General features: G+C 33.9%; 1 protein-coding gene across 1 annotated transcript in view; it reads left to right on the top strand.

Moving 5' to 3' along the window:
- Positions 1-19,099, top strand: part of LOC123532481 (ATP-citrate synthase-like) — a 112,902-nt gene that overhangs the window by 44,296 nt on the left and 49,507 nt on the right. Inside the window, exons 7-8 of the mRNA XM_053517133.1 lie at positions 1,939-2,069; positions 18,903-19,021. Of these exons, the coding sequence (XP_053373108.1) occupies positions 1,939-2,069; positions 18,903-19,021 (250 nt within the window). The remainder of the gene's footprint in view (positions 1-1,938; positions 2,070-18,902; positions 19,022-19,099) is intronic.

The raw sequence follows: 19,099 nt of genomic DNA, 5'->3' as shown, positions 1-19,099 counted from the left end.
ATGTATAAATTCAGACTGAACTGTCTAGTTTTCATTTCATTGATTGAATAAGAAAACAATATAACTGGAAATATTTGCATTTTTCTTGCATCATGTTTACTTCATAAGCTCAACTGTATAATTTATTATCAATTAACCCTTACCCTGCTACATTTCTATAATGAACTCGTCCATCTTTCAATTTCGACAGTACCATTACCTGTTAAAAGGGGTGCTTACTAAAAAGATACTGACTGAATGGCAAACAGTACAGACCATGATCAGACTGCATGGATGTGCAGGCAGATCATGATCTACACTGGTCGCAAAGGCAGAATCAGTTGTGTCCAGCATGATATGGGTTAAACAAGTGCTATTTGTAAAACACAGTCATATGCTCCCATGATGGCCTGTCGAAAGCATGTATTGTATGTAATTTTGTATTCTGTCAACTTGACATTGGACCACATGACATCATGAACAACAGGGGTCATATACTGACTTATAGGCAACCATTATAATCACTGTGTACCATTTTATGAAGAAAAAAGCATTAATTATTGAGCAGAAAATGTTTTCAATCTCATGGTTACTGTGAACTTGACCTCTAGCCTACAAATCCCTACAACAAAGAGGAGTCATCTACTAACCACATGCAGTCATCCTGAAGTTTCTTGACAGTAGGCCAAAACATTCTTAAGTTACTGAGGCAAAAGATATAACTTTTATAAAAAGAATATCTACATTGTCTCAAACTTGACTGGCCTGTGGAAATATGTTTAAGAGGTTGGTAGCTTGAGCCATCCACATTCTGTCAGTTTTTATTAAGTAAACAGGTCAGTCTTTCAACAACCATTTATCATTAAATGTTATACACTTACCGAATGGCTAGCAGTCAATAGTTAAAACTGCTGCCTGAAACCTGAACTTGAGGTCAATAGTTAAAACTACTGCCTGAAACCTGAACTGGAGGTCAATTCAATAAGTGTTTTATTACATGATATCAAAAATAAACTTTCATTGTTTGACTTTAGCCCAGCCAAATTTAATGTTGAACTATAGACTGATCAGTACAGCACAGACTGGGAACCAGTGATTTATATAAGGAGTCATGTAATAACCAGTTATGTTGACCATTATTGACCACAGTATTTATATAGCAAACTTAAAATGTTTAAATAAATAGGTTCACATGCATAACAAATTTACAATCCCATCATGGAGGATAGTGTTCTGCAACTTTCAGTCAAACAGATAATGTAGATATTTTTAACCCTTACCCTGCTAAATTTCTATAATGAACTTGTCCATCTTTCAATTTGGACAGTACCATTAACTAATAAAAGGAGTGCATACCAAAACAATACTGACTGAATGGCGAACAGTGCAGGTCATGATCAGGCTGCACGGATGTGCAGGCTGATCATGATCTGCACTGGTTGCAAAGCAGAATCAGTCATGTCCAGCATGATAAGGGTTAATCATTTTAAAAATTATTTAATAATCATTAAATCTCTATCCTCTCAGATACCACAACAAAGCATGGTAGGTAACTGATACTTTAGACAATTATAACCTTCACCCCTCTTTTAATTGTAAATCTGACAGGATGTTAAAAACATGTCCAACTGGAAATTTTGAAATGCGTTAACTGATAGACAAAATCCAGATTCAGCTTGCACCATTTTGTTTGTTTGAGTGAAAAGTTGTGAAAAATAATGGTTTGAGAGTTCCAGTCATTCATGTTTGAATGAATTGAGGTAGGGATTTCACAAAGCCAGAGCAGAGTTATGACCCTTAACATAGGTAAAAATATGCTTACATGAAGTGGGGCCACCATTGCCCTATGGACTCACATCTGGTATTTCATTTTGATGCTTTTTTTAAAAAGCAGAAATACATTTGTCTTATTAAAAGAATGTAATTGGTTAAACAAAAAACAATTTAATTCTTTTTCAGTGGTGACAGGAGGCAATGTTTATGTTCTGGATTTGGCAGCTAAGATTGACCAGTGTGCTGAGTATCTATGTAAAGCCCAGTGGGGAGATATAGAATTTCCACCTCCATTTGGTAGAGATGCTCTCCCTGAGGTAAGATGGACCAGTGTTTTGCTATAGAAAGACTAAATTTCAGAAGTCATCAGCAGGGGATACAGTGTGATCTAAGATAAAATTGGCAGTATTTATGCTGAATCGCTTTATCATAGCTTTATGTTTTACAAAGGCCAATGTTGAGGTTTTTCTCTGAGATCAAGGTCATGTATGAATGCTGAATTCCATGTCCTCTGAATTTTTTTTAACTACATGAAGGATCATTCTATTACAGTCAGAAATATTTATCAGAATGAGGAAATGTACAGAGTTCAAGGTCATGGTCATATTCAAAGGTCAGAGGTCAAAGATGAGAAAATGGGGGAAGGAAAGTCTTTTGAGAAGTTGATAAATCCAGTCTTTGATAAAGATTTTCAAATTTAGGGTACAGTGACCTTCATTCCATGTGGGAAAAGAATAGAAAAGTTTTTTTAAGAATTAAGTAAATGCAAATAAAATTTACTCTGAAAAGAAATTAAATCCAACATTTTTTTAGCTCTGACACCTGTCACGTAGTGACAAGGTGAACTTTTGCAATCACCCTTTGTCCGTCCTTCCATCGTTCATCCGTCCTCTATTTCTTGTAAACACAATAGAGACCACATTTTGGAACAGATTTTTATCAAACATGCACACAACTTGAACTGGCATAATATCTCGGTTCCTTTCGAAACTTGGCCAGATCCCATCATGGGTTCCAGAGTTATGGCCCCTTATAGGGACAAAATTTGCTATTTTGGCTTGACCACATCTTGCAATAGATTTTTATCAAGCTTGCACACAACTTGTATTGGCATAATATCCCGGTTCCTTTTGAAAACTGGCCAGTTTTTAGCTCGACTATTCAAAGAATAGTCTAGCTATTCTACTCACCCTGGCGTCGGCGTCGGCGTCACACCTTGGTTAAGTTTTTGCATGCAAGTACATACAGCCATCAATTAAAGGCATATAGCTTTGAAACTTATTTTTTCTTTTTCTAGGTCAATTACCAACCTCTCTGGGTCAAGTCCCATAACTCTGACATGTATTTTGAGCAAATTATGCCCCCTTTTGGACTTAGAAAATTTTGGTTAAAGTTTTATATGCAAGTTACTATCTCCAAAACTAATGCAGATATTGATTTGAAACTTCGAATGTGTCTTCGGGGTTATAAAACTAGTTGATAGCAGCAAGTCCCATAACTCTGACCTTCATTTTGGCCAAATTATGCCCCCTTTTGGACTTAGAAAATTCTGGTTAAAGTTTTGCGTGCAAGTACATACAGCTATTTCTAAAAGGCATATAGATTTGAAACTTATTTTTTCTTTTTCTAGATCAATTACCAACCTCACTGGGTCAAGTCCCATAACTCTGACATGTATTTTGAGCAAATTATGCCCCCTTTTAGACTTAGAAAATTTTGGTTAATGTTTTACATGCAAGTTATTATCTCCAGAACTAATGCAGATATTGATTTGAAACTTCACATGTGTCTTCGGGGTTATAAAACTAGTTGATAGCAGCAAGTCCCATAACTCTGACCTTCATTTTGACCAAATTATGCCCCCTTTTGGACTTAGAAAATTCTGGTTAAAGTTTTGCGTGCAAGTACATACAGCTTTTTCTAAAAGGCATACAGATTTGAAACTTATTTTTTCTTTTTCTAGATCAATTACCAACCTCACTGGGTCAAGTCCCATAACTCTGACATGTATTTTGTGCAAATTATGCCCCCTTTTAGACTTAGAAAATTTTGGTTAAAGTTTTACATGCAAGTTATTATCTCCAAAACTAATGCAGATACTGATTTGAAACTTCACATGTGTCTTCGGGGTTATAAAACTAGTTGATAGCAGCAAGTCCCATAACTCTGACCTTCATTTTGGCCAAATTATGCCCCTTTTGGACTTAGCAAATTCTGGTTAAAGTTTTGCGTGCAAGTACATACAGCTATTACTAAAAGGCATATAGATTTGAAACTTATTTTTAGCTCACCTGAGCACAAAGTGCTCAGGGTGAGGTATTGTGATCGCTCACCGTCCGGCGTCCGTCCGTCCGTCCGTCCGTCCGTCCGTCTGTCCGTCCGTCCGTCCGTCCACACTTTCCTTTAAACAACATCTCCTCCTAAACCAACAGGCCAATTTTGATGAAACTTCACAGGGATGTTCCTTGGATGGTCTTCTTTAAAAATTGTTCAAAGAATTGAATTCCATACAGAATTCTGGTTGCCATGGCAACCAAAAGGAAAAACTTTGAAAATTTTCTTGTCCAAAACCGCAAGGCGTAGAGCCTCTATATTTGGCATGTAACATCATCTAATGGTTCTCTATCAAGTTTGTTCAAATTATGCCCCTGAGGTGAAAAGAGGCCCCGCCCCGGGGGTCCCAAATTTTACATAGACATATAGGAAAAAAAATTTAAAAATCTTCTTGTCTGAAACCACAAGACCTAGGCCTTTGATATTTGGTATGTAGCATTGCCTTGTGGTCCTCTACCAAGAATGTTCAAATTATGTCCCTGGGGTGAAAAGAGGCCCTGCCCCGGGGGTCCCAAGTTTTACATAGTCTTATATAGGAAGAAATTTTAAAAATTTTCTTGTGTGAAACTGCACGGCCTAGGCTTTTGATATTTGGTATGTTGCGTTGCCTAGTGGTCCTCTACCAAGATTATTCAAATTATGCCCCTGAGTTGAAAAGAGGCCCCACCCAGGGTGTCCCAAGTTTTACATAGACTTATATAGGAAAAAACTTTAAAAATCTTCTTGTCTGAAATCACAAGACCTAGGCCTTTGATATTTGGTACGTAGCATTGCCTTGTGGTCCTCTACCAAGATTGTTCAAATTATGCCCCTGGGGTGAAAAGAGGCCCTGCCCTAGGGGTCTCAAGTTTTACATAGACTTATATAGGAATTTAAAAAAAAAATCATTTGTTTTTGCAATTATATTTAGTTTTATTTTGTTATGATTCCATTAAATACCATATTTTCTTTTTTTCTAGGTTTACATGAATTATATCAAGAATTATATTCCAACAAACTATAAACTATAAATATTTGTATTATTGATAGTGACAAGTGAAAAACTTGTGGGATCAATAGTGTGTGACATAATAATAGTGTAGATATAGTGTGGATTTTATAGTGAAGTGTGGATTTTGTAGTGATATACTAGTAGGAGATGCCTAGAGGGAAGAACTGGAGAAGAGCACAGGCAAGGAAGGCAGTGATTCAGAGGAATGATGCAGAAAATGGGCGCCTGGTTAACTCAGATGGGGGTGGAGCCCGCCCCATTAGTCCTTTATTTGATAAAGGACCATCTGAGTGCATTGATAATGAGCTGGAATTTCTGATTGATATTGAGATTGATAATGAGCCTGAAATTCAGATTGATAATGAGACTTGTACTGAGCCTGAAATTCAGATTGATAATGAGACTGGTACTGAGCCTGAAATTCAGATTGATAATGAGACTGGTACTGAGCCTGAAATTCAGATTGATAATGAGACTGGTACTGAGCCTGAAATTCAGATTGATAATGAGACTGGTGCTGAGCCTGAAATTACCTGAGCACAAAGTGCTCAGGGTGAGGTATTGTGATCGCTCACCGTCCGGCGTCCGTCCGGCATCCTTCCACATTTTCCTTTAAACAACATCCCCTCCAAAACCCAACGGGCCCAAATTTTGGAAACTTCACGGGGTTTCCCTTGGGAGGGGCTTTTTAAAAATTGTTCAAAGAATTGAACCCCAAAAACAAAATTTCGGGTTGCCATGGAACCAAAGGGAAAACTTGAAAATTTTTTTGTCAAAACCCGAAAGGGCGAAGGCCTCTATAGGCATAAAACATCATAAAATTTTTTCTCTATAAAGTTTTTAAAATTTTGCCCTGGGGGAAAAAGGGGGCCCGCCCCGGGAGCCTAAATTTTACATAAAACATTAGGAAAAAAATTTAAAAATTTTCTTGTCAAAACCAAAGCCCTGGGCCTTGAATTTGGATTGCTTGCCTTGGGGTCCCACCAAAGTGTTAAAAATTATGCCCCGGGGGAAAAAAGGGGCCCTCCCCGGGGGGCCCCAATTTTAAAAGTCTTAATAGAAGAAATTTTAAAAATCTCGGGAAATGCACGGCCTAGTTTTGATTTTTGTATGTGCTTCCCTAGTGGCCCTCTCCAAATTATTCAAATTATCCCCCCTGAGTTAAAAGAGGCCCCACCCGGGGTTTCCCAAAATTTTACATGACTTATATAGGAAAAAACTTTAAAAATCTTTTGCTAAATCACAAACCTAGCCTTTGATATTTGGTACGTACTTGCCTTGGGTCCTCTCCCAAAGTTTGTTCAAATTATCCCCCTGGGGTAAAAAGGGGCCCCGGGCCCGGGGGGCCAATTTTTACAAGATTTTTTAAAAATTTTAAAAAAAAAAAATCATTTGTTTTTGAAATTTATATTTACCGTAGATCCCCATGTATAACCCCCCCCTTATAATCCACCCCCATTTTACTAAAAAACCCGGAAAAAAAATTTTTGGTCAATTTGGAGGGGAGGGAAAACGAAAAAAGTTTACATCGACACCGGTAATAAATTTTTACTCCAGGGGCGGACCGCTTTGGGGGTCTCGCGGTCTTATTTTTGTTTTCCGAAAAAAAAACCAGAAAAATTTTGTGTATTTTTTTTTTACCTTTTTTAATTAACTATTTTGAATAAAAAATGCAGCTGATTCTTTTCAGAATGGTATCTTTCAAAAGGGGGGAATGACTCTAAATTTTCAAACCGAAACAAAAGGTGTATAGTCTTTTTGTACGATAAAATTTTCCAGAAATTTTGGGAAATTAACCTGTCCCCTCGTGAAATTTATTTTGTTCACGTTTATCTCGTTGACAAAAATTTCTCATTTTTAATTAGACATAATTTTTGTGTTTTTTAACATTTCCTTCCAAAATCTTTTAAATTTATATAAAATTTAAATTTTGTTTGAAAAAAAAAGAAAACCATCGATCTTTACGGAACGAAAGGGCAATTTTTGATTAGGGGTGACAGTAAGCGCGGGAGTATTTCCCTTTCCAAAGGCGCTCTAACAAACTTTTTTTTGAAGTTGGAAAATTGTCTGACCGTGTATTAGCGCACCCACGATTCGGGGGGGGCCCCGGGGGTAAAAAAACACGCTTATACATGGGTATCTAGGGTAGTTTTTATTTTTTATGTTTCCCCTTAAATACCATTTTTTTTTTTTTCTGGGTTTTACATAAAATTTAAAAATTATATTCCAACAAAATAAACATAAATATTGTTTTATTGTAGTGACGGGGAAAAAAACTTGGGGATAATAGTGTTGCATAATAATAGTGTGATATAGTGGGGTTTTTATATGAAGTGGGTTTTTGTGGATATACTAGAGGAGATCCAGGGGAAGAACGGGAAAAGAGCACGGCGGGAAGGCTGATTCAAAATATCAAAAAGGCCTGTTAACCAGTGGGGGGGAGCCCCCCCCTTTATCCTTTATTTGAAAAGGACCTCGATGCATGAAAATGAGCGGGAATTTCGATAATTTTAAATTTGAAAATGAGCCTAAATGGGTTGATAAGAACTTGAAAGACCTGAAATCGATTGATAATGAGACGGGTCTGACCTAAAATTCAATTTGTTTTAATAACTTGTATGACCTGAAATTTGTTCATGAATAGAGTTGAAATGTGCAAAAAATTTTACAAGACGGTCATTATCCCGTAGAAAATTTTTCTCATAAATAAAAAAAACTATGATTATGCTTATCCGTTAAATCTATGAATAAAAGTATGGGTCAGTAAATTTGGTTCCTACCATAAAGGGTATCAGTTTTTTCTTTTATTCAAGGGGAAATCAGTTATTTAAACTCATTTTGTTTTAATTTTTATGCAAGATTCTTTTTTTATCAGAAATTATTAGTTTGTTTAAATACGTGATCAATATATAAACATTTTTAAAAACACCTTGAAAGGCTTGGAAAATTAGACCGATTTTTGGTCTTGACGAAATTCCAGATAAATAAATGTTCTTCAAGCTTGTTTGTGTTGAAAAGGCAGACATTATACCGGGTTGCTGTTGAACATTTTGGCATTCTGTTTTACCTTCTTTACACAGTCTTTACATACACATTTAAAAATGTAAACAGCTTGGTGATGTTTGGGAGAAATTTGTTCAGCAGTTTTTGTCAAAGATGACTTTTTTTCGGTTTTTTGATTTCATTCACATGGTAAAGAGGGGTTGTCTAGTCCTGAGGTAAATGTGGTTGTTTCTTTTAAACTGCCTAATGACTTTTTACCTTTATTTGTTGATGCAGCATGGCATTGATCCTTGCATAGAAATTTGCCTTGCATTACCTCATGTGAAAGTAGTAATGCCTCAATCTATTGAAAAATATTTTGAAATCAAGAGATAAAAAGGTCAAAAAATAGAACAAAAAAGCGTTTTATGCAAAATTTGGGGGGAACAAGAAGATTGGATTTTTTAAACATAAAAAAAAGATAAAAAAGTACTTTTAAAAAATTTAAAAAAGGAAAAACGAACTAATCCTGATTAAAGAAAAAAAAAACAATGCAGAAATTTCAAAAAAAAAGGCAAGCCAACATAAAATTTCAAAAAAAGAGAAAAAAAGCAGAAAATTTCCAAAACAAAAAGCTAACCAACAAGACTTCAAAAGTAAAAAAAAAGAAATGCAAAAAAAGTTCAAACAAAAACTAACCAACATCGACTTCCAAGGAAAAGAAAAAAAAATCAAAAAGTTCAAAAAAAAAAAAGCTAACCAAACAGGTTTTAAAGGGTAAAAAAAAAAATGCGAAAATTTAAAAACAAAAAGCAGAGCCAACATAGATTTCAAAGTAAAGAAAAAAAACAAAAATTCAAACAAAAAGGGTAGGCCAAAAAAGTTTTAAAAAGGGTAAAGAAAAAAAAAAGCAAAAAATTTCAAAACAAAAGCTAAGCAAAATGGGTTCAAAAGTAAAAAAAAAGAAAAGCAGAAAAGTTCAAAAACAAAAATTAAGCCAACATAATTTAAAAGGGTAAAAAAAAAAAATGCAGAAAAGTTAAAACAAAAACTGGCCAACATAGTTTTAAAAGGAAAAAAAAAGAAACAAAAATTTCAAAACAAAAAGCTAGACCCAACAAGAGTTCAAAAAAAAAGAAAAAAGAAATCAGAAAATTCAAAACAAAAAGCTAGACCAACATGTTTAAAAGGGTAAGAAAAAAATCAAAAATTCCCAAACAAAATTTGCCCCTTTTAAAAGGGAAAAAAAAAGAAATGCAAAAAAAATTTTCAAAACAGAAAGTAACCCAAACTAGATTCAAAAGTAAAGAAAAAGAAATGCAAAAAACTTAAAAACGAAAACAAGAGTGATAAAGGGTTTTTTGAAGTGGGAAAATCCTTTTCAAAGAACCCAAAAAGAAGTGCTCGAATGAAACCTTAGTGTTGAAAGAGAAAGGATAAAAAAAACTAAATTTTTCTCGTCAATGCGGGACAAAAAAAATACTTACTTAAAGATAAGACCAAAAAAGCTGAAAAGCGAAAAAACCTGTTTTTAGGCAAACGGGAAAACTTGCTGCAAAACAAACAGAAAGGAAAGGGAACTTGACTTGATCTCACTATTTCATGAAAAGCAAAAAAGGGTTTGGACCTCAGTTTGCTGCACTGCTGAAGCAGACCGGGTTTAAGCAAAGGTTTGAAAATTTTACAATTTTAAAAGGTGTTTTTTTAAATTTTTGACTCCCCCCCCTTTATTGAGGTTTAGAAGGAATGTACAACTTGTAAAACCATTTTAAAACAAAATTTCCAAAGTTATCTGAAAGAATGGTATGGGCTGGCCTGAAAAAAAATGAGCTTCATTTTATCCTTTGGAAAAAATTTTAAATTTCTTTACGATACCATTCATGCATTTTGGATTGCCAAGGGGCGTAAAATTTCTGTAAAAGGGGAATTTTCAATTTTTCCTTTTGATATTCAACCTTTGTAAATGCCTTCCCAAGACCTTTGATGAAAATAAAACATAGCTTTTAAAAATTGAAAAAGAAATTGTCATACAAATCCTGGCATTTTCAGAGAAGTGCGCCCATTACGGTTTTAGTAGCTTTGCACTGTTAAAAAAATAGTGACTTCTAAAAAAAACTCAACATTTTAAATAGATAAGAAGGCCTGCACAAAACCCAAAAACTGTGAAGATACAGTGCAAGAATTTTTTTCATTGAAACGACAACACCTACATTTTTAAAAAAAAAGAAAAAAATTTTATTCTACTTTTAAAGGTAAAGTCAAAAAATTTCCTTTTATGATTAGATCAAAGAAAACCCACAAAAAATGGGGAAACATAACCTCTTTTTGATATGCAGATTTGAAAATAAAAACAACACATTTTACCTTTGTCCAGAAAGTCACGCCCTTAGTATTTCAAGATAAAATTCAATTTTTATTTTTTCCCTTCCAATTTTTTTGGGGGAAAAAGGGAGAACTGCAATGCAGAAAGTTAAACCCCTTCAGCATGGGAAATTTTGGCTAAATGGGAACTGAGAACATGATAGCGAGCACCCAATAGTGACCAAATATTTTTTTTAAATTTGAAAAAAATTAAAATGAAGAACTAAATGACAAATTTAATCTTGCTTTTAAAGAGGTATTTGAAAAAAAAATTGACGCGTTCGGCAGAAATTCAGACTACTTGAAAGACTGACAAAAAAAAAGGGATATTACTTTTCAAACAGTTTTAAATTTTCTCCTATATTTAAAACAAGAAAAAAGATATTTTTGCAAGATGACAGTTTGGGTTTCCCAAACTTGGTTATGTCCTTTCATCTGCAATAAAAAGATGGACGTTTTTATTAATATGTTACAAATTTTAATGATGGCAATGAAATTTTCTAAAAGACAGATAAAAAATTTGCTGGAACAAAAATAAAGCTGATTCAAAAAGACCCTGTACTGTTCTCGTTTTTTTGAGCATGGGGTTCAGAAATTTTATAAAAATTGTTCTAAAAAGTTCTCACATGCCTTGGTTTTAACAGACTATTTTTATCGATTGAATTTCAAAGAGAGGGTTTTTCCCCCATTTCATATGATGTTTGGGTGGAAAAGCCCTAAATATAACAGTTTTTCCCCAAGGGAAAAAATAACGGGATATGTTGACCCGTATTTTTAAATGCGTTCAGATTTAAAAAATTTACAAGAAATTCAAAAAAAATTCAAAACATTTAAAAGGGCCGCAAAAAAGGGGAAAAAAAATTGTCGATTTGGTTACCCACTTCCCCCATTAAATCGGGCAATGGGTTCAGAGCCCCTTGATAGATTTGACAAGTCAAAAAAAATGCAAAAAAAAACAAGAGAAAATGAATTCTGAAAAAATGGGTTGATATGTCATATGAAAAGTTTTTAAACCTTTTTGGGGGGACAGGGAAACTAATTTAAATGCATACGAAGTTCTTTGAAAACATCTAAAGTATTTCTAGAAAGAACCCGATTTGTGTAAAATTGTACAACGAGGGGTCTTAAACCGGAAAGCAAAAATTTATATTTAATTTTATTAGACCCTATTTTTGCAAGTACAGTATCTTTAATTAAAATCCACGGGGGAATGAGTCTTATTAATCGCGCAAAGGGGCCAGAAATGGAAATTTTGTTAAAAAGAAAATTAAAAACATTGGGAAAAGATTTCAAATATGTTGGGTTTTGCCAAAAGCCTTATTATATTCAAATGTCTTTTTACAGGAGTACAAGAAGAGTGTTTATTAACATTCACAACCCCGTCGGCCAAAAAAAAGTGTACGGGCTTGCCGATTCTTCAACAAAATGTAGCTGACAATATCTCAAAAGGGATTCAAGAAACCAAAATGCCCCCGAAAAAAGGGCCTTGCGATTATTTTCAAAGTTAAAATTGCTATCCAAATTAAGAACCCCCTGGCCAAGATGTGATGAATGAAACATGTTAACAGAATATTCAGATGCCAAACTCTCTTGGGCTGAAAAAGGGACAAAATTGAAAGAGACAAAACCACAAAGAAACGTTATTTCATTTTTCTCAAACAGATAAGAAATCTTTTCGAAAAAACTTCTTTTTTTCTGTCATGAGAAGAAACGACAGATTGTACCAATTTTAAAAAGTACAAGGGGCATTATGAACAAAAAAGCATCAAAATTTACAGCAAGTGCAAACTGTTGAACACCTTTTAGGGGCAGAAATGGACGGAAACTGCGAAAAAGACTTTTTTCTTGATGAAATTTGCGCCCAAAAAAACAGTTAAGCAAAAAACTGAGGGAAAAGCTTTTTAATCTGAACTTTTTTTTTTTTTTAATCCGTAGGCTTTGAGCAAGAGAATATATATTGGGGATGAACTAAGCTGTACTTTATCTGCTACTATTTATTAAATGAAAAGGTTCCAAAAACCAAAAAAACTTCTGAGATTTTGAATAAAAACAAAAAACTTCTTCAACCCGTTTTACATTGGGGGAAAAAAAAAAGAGGCCTTGTATGCTTTTTGACTGGGGAGCAGGTTTGGAAAATGTTGAATCAAAGGGGTTTTATCAGACCCTTTTACAGGGATTTTTAATCAGAGAAGGGAAAATCAGATGAGAAAAAAAATCGTTGGTCTATAAGGGAAACAGCTTAAAAATCAATGGTTCAACAATATCAACAGCTTTTTTCAAAATTCAAGCAAAAAGGAACAAATTTAAATTTTGGGAAAACCCAAAACTTTTGGTCAAGTAAGAAACCCTTTGTTGCATTATAGATGGAAAACAAGTTACAAATTTAAAGCTAAAATTTTTTGACCAAAGACTTCAAAAACTGACAGCACAAGAATACCTTTTGGTGGGGAAAAAGCTCATAGCTGTAGGTGACTTTACCATTAAAGCCATGCAGGACTTGATATTTCAAGACCTTTCACAGAGCATCGCAGCATCTAATGTGGGAAGACACTTTTTTATGTTTGATTGATGAGATCAGCACAAAAAAAAGACAATAAATTTGAGAGGTTTTAAAAAAAGGGTTTCCAAAAATAAAATGACAGACCTGACAAAGAACGATCCCAAAAATGTCGGTTGTCCAAACCAGTAAAATACCCACAGAATGCACCCCTAATTTTTAGAAAAAAAGCTTTATGCAAAATTTAAAACAACATCAAAAAAATTAAATTTTCAAAAAGTTTAAATTTTCTTTTTCATGACCATATAAGGGGAAAATATCACGGAAACAAAAGAATTTTGAAAAAATTACCAAAGATCCGTAGTACGATGGGTTTGCACTACTCTTTGACAGTAGTGGGTTTGGGTGTTTTAAAGACTTGCGTTTTAAAATTGACACAAAAAGGGTAATAATGGGCCTCTTGTTTGTTAAAGATATAAGGGGCAAGCAAGCTGAAAACCAAAAAAGACCCAGTATTAAGGGTAAAGTTTTAGACCCCCGAAAGGGAATGAAAACGAAAAAAAACACGTAGGGCTTTTTTCAATCACTTAATTTATACAGTTGGGCTCCCCTATTTGACAAGAGCAACATTTCCACTGAGACAAATACAATTCAGAGAATCAGTTCCATTACAACCGCTGCAGAAACTGTTCACGAGCTCAGGGAACCCCTTTGACCAAATTGTTTTTTTTTTGTCACAAAAACAAAAAAAATCCCCATATCCATTATGTAGCCTTTTTAAAAATGAGGTTTTTAAAAATCCCATATTTTTTAATTCAAAAAACGGCTTTTCTTTGGGTGACGTGAGAAGTAAAAAAGGGAAAAACTTGTCTAACAAATATTCACTCTGTTATGTCCCCCTTGACACAGTCAATTCTGAGAAAAATTTTAAATAGTCTATAAAATTGTAGATCTTGCACAGACATTTTGAAGAGTAGCTGAACAATATCTTGTCACGCATTGATTGGGGTTGCGAAAAAATTAGTCCAAAGAGGAAAAAAACAGACTTTCAAATTTTGGGGGGGTTTGAATTAGAAATGACCAAAACCAAACAAAACATAAAATCGACCATCCATGGTTTTGCCTTTTAGTTAAAAAAGATGCACATTTCTAAATTTCCCCTTGCTATAGTACAACGAATTTGAGGGTGTCAGAATGTAAAAATGGCAAGCAAATGCAAAATTTTAAATTCTGTACAAAAACACCAGGTCCCTTCCCTTTTTATCTTTCTTCAACATTTAAAACAGCTTTTTTTAAACCCTGGGCTCGGATAAACCGTTATTTTCAGGGGGATTTCAATTAGTTGCCAAAAGCAGTCTAAAACAAAATTTTGAACGAAAGATTTTGTTTCCAACAAAGGGGATGAACCCAAAAACCATCAGGGGCCAAAAGATCTAGTATTTGCAAATTGCAGTGGCATGTTTTAACTGTAGAAAAATTCTGTAGATCACAAACTTGTTTACTTTATCATAAAAGGTTTGATTATCATTGAAAATGTCACAAAACGAAATTTAAAAACACTTCTTTAAATTTATCCCCTGGAGAGGAAAGCCAACCCTTTTATTAAGGTTGGGATTCATATGTTTAACTTTTTTTCAGGGTGGGCCCCGGGGCTTTTTTGGGAATAAAGTTTTTCTTTTTTTCTTTTTTAAACATTTTTAAAAAAATTTCCATTTTTTTTAAATTTAGATATTTTTTTGCTGTTGTTTTGTTTTTAAATGTGAAACAGCTTTTATGTAAAATTTAAAGACCGCCCATCCTACATTTAAACCTTAAATTTTCACTGAAAAAGCATGAAAATCCTACTAAAACATGACGCCTTCAAAATAATCTATTTTTATAAATTTATATAAATTACCTGTTTTTGCTCTAAAGTGTGGGGACGGGCCGTTAACTTTACCTTTTAATCATGGGGCTACACACAAAACTTTTGTTGTAGACTTTTGTAAACTGTAGTTTAAAATTTCTTCAATTTAAGCTGCAGTAAAATAATGTTTGATAGAAAATTTTTTTCCTTTGCATTGCCATTTTTTTAGAAGATTGTGGAAAAATCAGTAAAAGTAGGGGGCTTTGAATTTTTAAAATTTAATTGGAAAGACGTTTTTTGTTTTTTGGCAAATTTTTCAAAAATTTCTTCCATTTTTGGGAAATTTTAAACCATAACTGTGACTAAAGGTTTCTGAAAATGACATACCATTGCATTTACTAATGAATTAAGTTTTGTGCATAGTTGTTAAAAAAATGTGAACACAATTTTTAAAAACGGGTTTTTCGAAAGCTTCATTTTCAAAATACATTAACAAACAGGTTTAAAACTTGCAAAAGCTTGCTGAAGATTTGGCAGTGTTCAAGAACCCGAAGTTTCTGTATTAAATTGAAGGTAGCTCTGAAAAAATCTGATTTTTTTTGCCTAATCACAAAAAACTGTATTTCGCTCTGTGAGCTTTTAATGAAGCTGTAGGTGGGGATCAAAAGCTAATATTGTGCTATCATAAAGAAACGTAGCTGCAGTCTGATAAGCTGTGTGGTACTTATAAAAATCATATTTTTTTACGATCAAGCATATGTTTAATATTATAATAATATGAATAAAAAGATAACTTTTTTTTTCTTTTAAAATTTGGAACAATTTTTTGCAATTTGCAACAGCAAATTTTCTTATGATTCACATTTCCCCTTTTACATACATAGTCTTTAGTTTTAGTTTAACTTACCTTACTTTAACCCTTTTTAGTTTTTAACTACAAAAAATGAAGGGTTTTCATGGGATTGCAATGTGTAAAGTTTTAAAGATATTTTTGTCTAAATCAAAGGGTTAGTTTGGTGATATCCTGTTAGAAATATAGAATTGGCGAAAATAGTCCCTTTTTGCAAGAAAAATAAAGCTTTAGTATGAAGACAAAACGCAGCAAATTTAAATTTACTATAATTGTAATTTTTTCCTAATTTTAATATTGAAAATGGTTTAGGCTTTAAAAGCTTACCATAACCTTTTTTATTTTTGGGGTTTCCCCTTCATACACTACAAGAACATTAATATTTAGACAAATATATTTTAAACAACATGATGGTCCGAAAATTAAATTCTCGGGGAAAGGTTTTATAAGTTTAAAATGTTAAATTTCAATAAATAAAAAAAAAAAAAATTTATAATGAAATTTGTCATTTGACAAAAAGGTCTGCATTGTTTAAAAAATTTGTTGCCATAGAAATGAATCCTGTTTTTTATGAACACACCCCCTGGATTATCATGACATTTTTTATTCAATAAACAGATCTGATTAAGTATTTCAATGTTCCTTTCACTTGGGGAGCGAATAGGGCCATCATGCCCTCTTGTTTTTTTTTCAGACAATTTCCCAACCTCACGGGTCAAGTCCCATACCGGCAGTTTTTGGCAAAATTATGCCCCCTTTTTGGGCTTTGAAAATTGGGTTTAAAGTTTTACATGCGAGTTTCTATCTCCAAAACTAATGCAGATATTGAATTGAAACTTCACATGTGCCTTTGGGGTTATAAAACTAGTTGATAGCAGCAAGTCCCATAACTGATATGCATTTTGGTCAAATTATGCCCCCTTTTGAACTTAAAACTCTTTTGATATTTAACTTTTTGGGGTAATATTTTCCTGCTTCTGTGACAATATTTCGAATAGTCGAGCTTGGCTGTCTTACGGACAGCTCTTGTTATCATGAGTGTCAGAGTTATGGCCCCTTAAATGGCCAAAATTTGCTATTTTGGCTTTTGCAGCCATATAGAGACTTCATTTATGGTTTGATTTAATACAAACTTGCAAAATATCTTTAACAACAATAGATCTTGGATTCCATGATGAATCCCTCAGATAGAATCATAGGTTCTGGAGTTAGCGCCCCTGATTGACGCCCGAAAGAGCCAAAATTTGTTAAATTTTACCTTGTGAATACGATAGAAGTGACATTTTACTTTTGATTTTAACCACACTTACACACAACTTAAATCACAATAAGATCTCTGTTACTTTTGAAAACCAGCTATATTCCTTCATGGGTTCTAGAGTTACTGCCCCTGAAAGTTTCTATTTTTGCCCTTTCAGCCATATAGAGGTTTCATTATGCTTTGATTTGAAACAAACTTGCACAGAATGTTTGTCTTCATTACCTCTAAGCCAAGATTGAAATCAAGTCATGTGGGGTCAAAAACTAGGTCACCAGGTCAAATCAAAGGAAAACCTTGTTAACACCCTAGGGGCCACATTTATGACCTTATCTTCATGAAACTTGGTCAGAGTGTTTATCTTGATGATTCCTAGACCAAGCTCAAAACTGGGTCATCTAGGGTCAAAAACTAGGTCACCTGCTCAAATCAAAGGAAAAGCTTGTTAACACTGACAAGAGGCCATATTTATGACTCTGCCTTTATGAAACTTGTTAAGAATGTTTATCTTGAATGTTCGAAACTTGGCCATGTGGGGTCTAAAACTAGGTCACCACACAAATCAAAGGAAAAGCTTGTTAACACTACAGAGGCCACATTTGTAAACCTATCTTCATGAAACTTGGTCTGAATGTTTATCTTGATGATTCCAAGGCCAAGTTCTAACAGGTGAGCGATACAGGGTCATCATGATCCTCTTGTTTTGCATTTTTAGCTCGACTATTCGAAGAATAAGTAGAGCTATCCTACTCTCCACAGCGTCGGCGTCACACCTTGGTTAAGTTTTTCGTACCAGTCCACATTTTGACAAAGTCTTTTGTGATAAAGCTTTGAAACTTTCAACACTTGTTAACCATCACCATGTCCAGTTATAGGCAAGAGCACATAACTCCATCAAGGATTTTGGCTGAATTATGGCCCCTTGTGACTTAGAAATCATGGTTAAGTTTTTCGTACCAGTTCATATTTTGACAAAGTCTTTTGAGACAAAGCTTTGAAACTTTCAACACTTGTTTACCATCACCATGTCCAGTTATAGGAAGAGTACATAACTCCATCAAGGATTTTGGCTGAATTATGGCCCTTTTTGGACTTAGAAATCTTGGTTAAGTTTTTCATACCAGTCCACATTTTGACAAAGTCTTTTGAGATAAAGCTTTGAAACTTTCAACACTTGTTTACCATCACCATATCCAGTTATAGGCAAGAGTACATAACTCCATCAAGGATTTTGGCTGAATTATGGCCCTTTTTGGACTTAGAAATCTTGGTTAAGTTTTTCGTACCGCTTTATCTTTTGTTTAAAGTAATTGACATATGGCTTTGAAACTTTTATCACTTGTTCAGTATAATAGTCTCTATGTGTAAACAAGAGTACATAACTCTGGCATCTATTTTGGCTGAATTATGGCCTTTTTTGAAATTTTTCATACAAGTCCATATTTTGCCTAACCATTTGTCATATGGCTTTGAAATTTTTACCACTTGTTTACCTTCACAGTTTACATTATAAAGGCAAGACTTCATAACTAGGCCAAGGACTTTTTGACATAGAAATAAGTTAAGTTTCTCATACCATTCCATATTTTGTTTAAACTGTTTAACTTTGAAACTTTGAACACTTCATTACCGTCATGGTCGCTCTTTGCCATTTAGTGCGAGACTTATCGAAATCCACAAATAAAGGAACATTGTTTGTCTAATCAAATTTTTTCTTTTGTCTGAAAATCTGTGTTAATATTTTGACCCCATTCTTCAAACAATTCTTGGAATAGTCGCGCGAGCTGTCATCGGACAGCTCTTGTTATGGAAACAAAATGACTGACATTTGTCAAATTTCTTTCTCATTTTTAAGCCGATTTTGAAAATTGTTTTGCTGCCTCACATATTTCAATAGACAGAATACACACTTGGGCACAAAAATTGCCTTTCACTTAAATGGTTTTGATTATTTCAATAGACATATGACATTTAAATTAAACGAAGGATCTTTAGAAATATTGCCTATTTTAGCATATATTACTGTTACAGGAAGCGTATATAGCAGAACTAGATGCAAAGAGTGGAGCATCACTGAAACTGACTATCCTGAACAAGGCAGGAAGAATATGGACCATGGTTGCAGGAGGCGGAGCTTCAGTAATTTATGCGTAAGCACTGAGTTTGAATGTGAATGTAAATTATATACTCAAGAAAGTTAAATGCATCTGATGAGGGTTTTCTACAGT

Source organism: Mercenaria mercenaria, chromosome 11 (assembly GCF_021730395.1).
Source record: "Mercenaria mercenaria strain notata chromosome 11, MADL_Memer_1, whole genome shotgun sequence".
NCBI classification, from domain to species: Eukaryota; Metazoa; Mollusca; class Bivalvia; order Venerida; family Veneridae; genus Mercenaria; species Mercenaria mercenaria.
The sequence above is the reverse complement of the archived record's forward strand: the minus strand, read 5'-3'. Positions and strand labels throughout refer to the sequence as shown.